General features: G+C 42.2%; 1 protein-coding gene and 1 pseudogene across 1 annotated transcript; both read right to left on the bottom strand.

The window, feature by feature from the left end:
* Nucleotides 1-2,366: 2,366 nt before the first annotated feature.
* On the bottom strand, nucleotides 2,367-5,632 carry LOC125765072 (uncharacterized; the record flags this gene model as incomplete). Its single annotated transcript, XM_049429935.1, has 2 exons — nucleotides 2,367-3,926; nucleotides 5,252-5,632. Coding segments are annotated over 2 exons (480 nt in total), but the record flags the coding sequence as incomplete, so codon positions are not given.
* Nucleotides 5,623-6,454, bottom strand: LOC125765063 (uncharacterized; annotated as a pseudogene).
* Between the last annotated feature and the right edge of the window lie 1,246 nt (nucleotides 6,455-7,700).

Below are 7,700 nucleotides of genomic sequence, written 5' to 3'. Positions count from 1 at the left end.
GCGAAAAACGGATTGTAGGTTTTAGAAAGGTTTCATTAATTGTCGCTATATCTATTTTTCTCTCTAATAGCGTGTTAATAAATTAATCTTTCTTTGCGAGAATGCCGTTTTGCATTCCATGATAGGATATTGAGGGTTCTAGGTGTTTCATACATGAGGAAAACAGTATTTTGCCGTTACCTGTACGATAACACTGTTATGAGGTCTCTCTTTGAGCGAACCGAGCTCATGCGTACGAACACATCTTCGATGATGTCACTTATTTCGTCAGGTGCAAACATATCGGCCTCAGGATGTTGAACTCTGTTGTGCTCGGAGAACAGGCTGGAGTACGTTGGTGTTCTACGGTGCGTGTGGGTGACCGAAGGCTTAGGAACATTTTGAGCCGGTAGTGGTGGGAACATCTCCCGCTGCATAGAAAACGGGATGGGTTGCTTCTTGGTGCGTGTAATTACAGTTGGACGAGCTTTACACCCATGGTAGTTTGCCGTGTGGTGTTCGTTGCAGTTGGCACAACGAAGCTTGTTAGTGGCGATTTTGCCATCTGGATTGAGCGTGGATTCTGACAAGGGAAAAGTTTTGGAGGTGTGAGTGCCAGCGCATTTAATACATGCGGGAGGGAGAAAGCAATTTGCACTTCCATGGCCAAATTTTTGGCAGTTTGAGCACTGAATTGGACCACTTTTGCTGTTAAAGTATTCGAAATAAACCTTGTGATGGTTTATTGCACGTATATTCTTAAGCTCCGCTAGCGTTATCGAACCTTTTTGGTAGTGGAGTAAGTACATGGCTTGGTCATTGTACTTTTTGTTTTTAATCGTCAAGCTCTTCACAGCTAACGGTTTAGCATTGTTCTCTTCGAGAGCAGTTTGTATATCATTTAAGTCCATGGATGGTAGTCCAAAAACCACAATTTTTGGTGTAATTGGTGCGTATAGAAGGAAACTTTTTGTTCCTCAAATAGTTTTTTAACCTTACGATAGTCATCGACGGTGGTTAAGGTGACCAAAATGCCCTTTTTTGTCTGATTAGTTGTATAGTTCACTACATGTGTGGTTACGATGCGTCGATGCACGTCGCCAACTGTGGTACCAGTCACGATTATTGGTGGTATGCGTGGTTTCTTAGTTTTTGGTTCGTTGGTTGTATGCAGTGTGGTTCGTCGACTGCGTTGGATGTTCAGATCTGCAATGTCCATGCTTGGCTCATCATCGCTTAACAATTGGAATTCGTTGTGAGTGTGAATTCCATGCGCTGACGCTTCCTTCAGCCGTTTAGATTCGTCACTTGTGACCGTGACGGTCTTTGCCCTCTTGGGCGCTTTAATTCTACTCTGAGCTCGAGAACGAGCGATCGGGTTCAATGGTTTAGCTCTTATTGTTGATGTCACTTGTAACACTCGGCCTAAAACACGTCTGATCTCGACGGTGGCTAGGTGGAGACTGTTTTTAATTTTTGTAACAACACCAGATTTTTTTCCAATCATTGCCGGTGCACCATCTGTAGCTTCGCTTACAACACGTGACCAATCCAACCCTATCATATCTAACGTATCTCGAACAGCGCAAAATATATCCTCTGCCGTTGTAGTATTTACCAACGGTGCCAATTGGAGAAATTCTTCCGTTATATCCAGCGATGCATTTACGCCCTTAATAAATATAGCTAACTGAGCGATATCGGTGATGTCAGTGCTTTCATCGATGGCAATTGAAACCGCCTCAAAATGATTCACATTTTCCTTCAGCTGGTGGTCCAGATCAGCAGCAAGGTCCGAAATTCTTTCTGCTAATGTGTTTCTGGACAGGCTGATAGAATTCAAGTCTAGTCGTTTCTCGGGGCAAATACTTTCTGCAGCTAATAGTATACATTTTTTGACGAATTCGCCTTCCGTGAAACGTTTTGATGATATAGCAATTTCATTAGCTATTAAGTAACTCGCTTTCACTGCACCATCACTAATTTGCTGCTTTTTGATAAAACAACATTGCTGTTTTTTTTTTCAATTGTAACATAAACTTTTTTAGTTCTTCGTCTCGCGCTGGTCCTTCAACTTTTCCAAATTTGTCCTTGTGATGCGAGTCATAATGCGGGCGAAGATTGAAATCTTTCATGACACCAATAGATTCCCGCACACTAAACAAACAGGCCTACCGTTTTGTTCTATAAACAAGTAGGATAGTGTCCATCCACTATTAAAAACTCGACACTCTTTGTCGACTTTCTTGTTTTTCGTCACAGACATTTCAAGAGCAATTTTGATCACTGATACCAATCACTGATATTAACTTGTACGAATAGTCTGAAGCGATCGCTTTGGTGGTTGAGGTGATACTGATAATGAGTTCAACTCAGTTTTGGCTTCTGTACTTTCTATATTGCCTATATTCTATATTTCGCGTAAATTTCAAGTTCGTTTGTTATTGGAAACCCATTCATCAGAAATCTCCAAAAAACATATTGTTACTTCTGACTGTTCTAGCCAATATCGGGAAGCGGTCGCAACGATATCAGAAAAAAGTCGCTAGCTAACTTCATTTTCGGGTAAATTTGTAGTACATAAGCAGGCACATTATCACCTTTCATACACGGTGACGGCAATGTTTTTACGGGTCGCATAAAGACATATCATGGAAAATTCGCTTATGAGGGCTAGAACAGAATCGAACATACAGGCTGCGCCAATTTCTGTTCTCAGAAATGATATGACACATGCTAAGGCCGGTTATTCGTAGGGAGAGCACATATAGAAAAAAACAGAATTGCTAGTACGGGCAAGACGCTTTCTGGCTCTGTACAGTACCTGTCGTTTCCTAGTAAATCTTGCCTTCTGCTCATCTGCTAGTATCTTGCAGCAATCCATTGCATTTCGTCGTTGATTCAACAGGTTTCAACCTGGACGCTACCACTATTCACTTCACTGGAACTCATGGTAAGCCGTGTAGCTTAAACGCGCAGGGACAAATAAACGCTGGAAGTAATCTAACTTAACCGTAGACACTTATCGCTAGTCACTAATTATTACGCACTTATCACTATACACGCCTAATATAATATTTACACTAATAGAATAATATGATTTAAAAAACCCTGATTCCAAACGGAATGTGAAGCCGATACGCAGCAGGACACAGGGACGCGGAAAGTAACCTACCTTAACCGTACACACTTATCGATGTAATTCGCTACTAATCATTACGCACTTATCATTGTAAACTGTAATATAATAAAAGCACTATTCTTAAATAGTAATATAACTGTTTGGATTTAAATATAATAATAATTTAAAAAAGAGCTTTCTCTAAACGGTAGTTGGTGCGTGGCAAAATTAAACATGCGTTGCATTTTCTTGATGGTATTAAAGTGAACAACAATTAGGCTGAACATTTCTAACTAAATAAGACTTTTTTCATCACCGATATGCAGATTTCGCTCTATGGTGTGCCAAAAAAGTTCTCTTTATTTGCATGTATACGTATTAAGAGCCTCCGCAGGCGCATCCTGCGGTATTTTTACCGTATTTATTTTCTACTCTTCTTATACTTCAGGTACTTCAAATTTACCCATATTTACCATATTATACCATTTACGTTTTACGATTAATTCATTCACTTATCTTTCTTAGCGCATTTCTCACTTTACAATTCTTTACATTTTCTTTGTTCCGCAATACACACTTCTACGCTCATTCAATTTTTCATGTTGTACATATCGCTTGTAAATTTCTTCTTCATTTCGCTAGTTACTTCTATACTTCCATTTTTAGTTTTATGCAGGTTTATGCAATCTTTCGATGTTAGTAGCCCTTCCAGTACTTCGGTTGTCATTCAATTCTTTAATTTATTTCTATTTTGATTACACTGCGAAAATAACCTTTCCACACAAGCCGTGGAGTGTGGAAGGGACAGCAGTGCTGGAACTACCCACTTGGCAAAAGTCGTACGACATTGCGGCTTATTAGCCGGCTTATTAAAGGCTTACTAGCAACTTAGTAAGCCTCGTTCAAGGATCGTTCGCGGGGGTGGGGGAATCGGGTATAGGGGGCAGGGCGTATGTACGCTTGCATACGAGCATGCAAGCTTGCAAGCATGGAAGCTCCCAAGCTTATTTATAATAAGCCGGGAAGCCAAAAAATTAGCTTTATTTTGTCCCGTTCTTTCCTTCGCTTTTTTTCTTTCTCGCTTTCCCTTTCTTTCCTATTGCTGCATTCGGGACACCCTCGTCCCAAACACACCACGACAGTGAACGAAATAATTACCAGGAAATACATACGATCCCTTTTTTTATTGCACCTATGCTCATCATGCGCAAGCGGTCGCTGGACGAACAGGTAAAAAAACTGCCGGCGTTCTGCGAAGCGGACGGTGGGATGGGGTTCCTATGTTCGGCAGAGGTTTCTGTAAATATATAGAAGAAAAAAAAACGGAGAGACATGAGAAATCTTTACACTTTGTTTTTTTTCTTTAACTCATTTCGAGTGTTAAAATGCGTACCTCTCAAGACGGCGAGTATTCAGCACTCTCTCCGATGTGATTTGTCCTGCCATCCTGCGGTTTAACTCCGGCTTCACCCTCTCCGCTTCACGGCCAAACTCTTTCCATCAGCTGATCGACTCTATGGGATTCACTACGCACAAAACACATGGATTATAATTAATTCACTAATCACAATCACTAGTTTTCACATTACTTACCGGAGCAAAGAATCACTTCACAAAACACGATAACGCTTGCGCACACACCTCCGCCTCCAACAAAGGCCAAACTCATAATACGCCAAAGACAGGGCAAAAGCAATTTTGCAGTGAAAGAAAGGAGACAGCGAAAAACAATATAGTGCCACACTCCTCGACAGGCTTCAAAGTGTGGAACCAAAATTGTCTAACACTTCGAGTATAGGACCGTTCAGGTGTGGGGTGGGTTGGTGACGCAGGTTGCGGTGAGGGTTTACATAGAATATAGGAGCGTGTGTGAGTGAGGTAGGGTGGTGGAGTGAGAGTTTGTCGTACGATCGCTCGAAAGTGAGGGTCAGGGGTAGCGAGAATGAAAAAATTTCCCCCCTCTCATGCGATTTCTGCCAAGTGGGTACTCTTCGCAAAATAGGAAACGCTAAGTTTCCACCGGCACGTCGTACATTTAGAGTTTAACTCCAAAACCCTACACTGCAAGTCAACTCTTCCGGTTGAAAGTTCTTTAACTCTATGTTCCTCAGTTCCCGATATTGAATATCAAAATATTTTTCGGATCAAAATATTTTTAGGATCCAATCTCGCGCTCTGAATAATAATAGGATCACTTAGATCGATACGTTTGTTAATCTGATTGCAGAGCGTGACATAAAGGTTAAGCATATTTGTTCTAACCTCCGTGGCAATTTGCTGGTTGAGAGTGCGAGACTGTAGGTGTTGTTCCATGAGCAGCATACTTTCCGTGCCGATGTACATTTCTTCTAATGGTTTATAATTTTGCTGGCAGAACACTACCTTGCTCAATTCATTCAAACCGGCTATGTATTCGGATGCCAAAAAGTTATCCAGAATTGTACGGTATAACCGTGAAACATCACCATGCAGCCGACAGAGTTCAGGTGATTCTGACTGAAAAAATTTATTGATCTGGTTGTTTATCGGAAAAATGTATTTTTAAAATGTCAGGTATACTTTAGTGGTTGGGTTTTCCAATCCTACTCTGATGGCTTCCATTTTTTCTCTAGTTGATTTATCTGTGCGAATGTCCATGAAGTTAAAATAAATTTGAAGTATATCGTATCTTTCCAACGACCGATTCTAACGATAACCAACGTGTAGCAGAAGGATACAGCATTTTGAGAGGTTTCAGTTCCACGAGAGTTTGCAGTTCCTTGAAACAACTGCCACGCTGTCCTCCAGAACTGAGGAAATTGTATACATCCCGATACAGCTGTTCGACCGAGCACGGGATATGCTTACAAGCATATGATGAACAAAGAGCTAATGAATGGCATATGCATTTCATGATAAAAGCATAAGGGCAGTCTCGCTTGATCATGGTTGCAACTGAGTGATGTGCCCCCATCATTACGTTTGCGCCATCGGAGCCGAAGCCGATTAAATTAGTTTTGTATGGAACACCATCCGCCTCGGACTCCTATGAAATTATCTCATATAAACTAATCGCGCTAACCTCCACTACAGTTTCAATATGATAAAAAAGTCATGTACCAAGAGCTGGTCAGCTTGCCAAATGCCCGCTCTTACGAGTGATTTTTGTCCCGAAAGATCAGCCGATTCATCAACAAGTAGACTGAAGAAGTTTGCTTGAATAATTTTCAGTAGCTCCTCCAGACCAGTCTTACCGATGACATTGGTTTGAATCGCTTGAATTTTAGTTCGTCCCAGTCTCAAGTTTTGTGCTATAGGAGAGTCCTTGAAAATTCTTTTAGAAAGTTCTACGTAACCTACACGATATATCTGCATAGAACAGAAATACGGACTAATATTTAACTTATAGATATCTTTCAGGATGAACTACGAGCCAGCTGAGCTGTTTGGCGGAGCAGATATCCTGACGGTGGTCAAAGCCGGAAGGATACGATGGCTGGGGCACGTGATGAGGATGCCGGACTCATGCCCCACCAGGAAGGTGCTCGTCAACGATCCGTTCGGCACGAGGCGGAGAGGAGCACAGCAAGCTCGTTGGCTGGATCAGGTGGAGTCAAACCTGTCGGAGATCGGATGCAGCCGTGGATGGAGGACTGGACCGAGTTTCCTGGAAACGGATTGGCGACCAGGCCATGTCTACACGACGTGCTCGATCGTGAGCAGGCCAGACAAGAAGAAGAAGAAGATATCTTTCAGGGCGGCCCGGTGGTACATGTAATAAACGGCGTCCATACCGCCGTCCACACGGCCGGACCGGGTTCAAATCCCAACCGGGCCGTCCCCCCGTAGCAAGGACTGACTATTCGGCTACGTGGTAAAAATAAGTCTAGTAAGCCAGAAATGGCCGGCGTGACCTGTAAGGTCGTTAAAGCCAAGAAGAGAGAGAGAATATGTCCCCACTCGTGTTCCTTTGTAGTGTGTTGGATTTTCGGTACCCTGTGAGCCACAAAGGGTTTCCAATGGCTTGGAGTATTTCTGAGAATCTTGAGGGGATTCTGCACAGATTCAATGACTCGGGTATACAACATGCTACTCAGGTAAGCTGCACATAATTCCAGCCGAGCTATAGTATGTTGAACATTCAACAGTGCCACTATGGATTTAGACACCAATAACTGTCCACCATTGTCCGTTTGACTTCCTATGTAGCAGCACACGTCGTATCCTTTTAAAGAAGCGTCACATAAAATGTGAACTTGGCATTCATTAACTGACAACTGAGACAACTGCAAATGTAATTGAATGCACTCCATTTGCAAATCACTTGGAAGCTCTTTGTCCCAACTTAAAGTTATTTCCATGACCTCCGATCGTTTCCATATACGCACGAAGAAATTGTTTGGCACGAGCCTTTACTGGATCGATTATTCGTAGCGGATCATAAATGCGTGCTATGTATGACGTAACATGTCGCCTGGTCAACCTTTCTGCCACGGTGGAGATGTTGATTTTTAATCGTAATACATCATTTATCGGCTCCCAGATGATGCCCAACGTAGAAGTACTTGAGATCTTCTTAACGTCGTTTTGCTAATGAAAAATCGATGATTTCTTGGCCTTC

The sequence above is a fragment of the Anopheles funestus genome, chromosome X (genome assembly GCF_943734845.2).
Source record: "Anopheles funestus chromosome X, idAnoFuneDA-416_04, whole genome shotgun sequence".
NCBI classification, from domain to species: Eukaryota; Metazoa; Arthropoda; class Insecta; order Diptera; family Culicidae; genus Anopheles; species Anopheles funestus.
The sequence above is the reverse complement of the archived record's forward strand: the minus strand, read 5'-3'. Positions and strand labels throughout refer to the sequence as shown.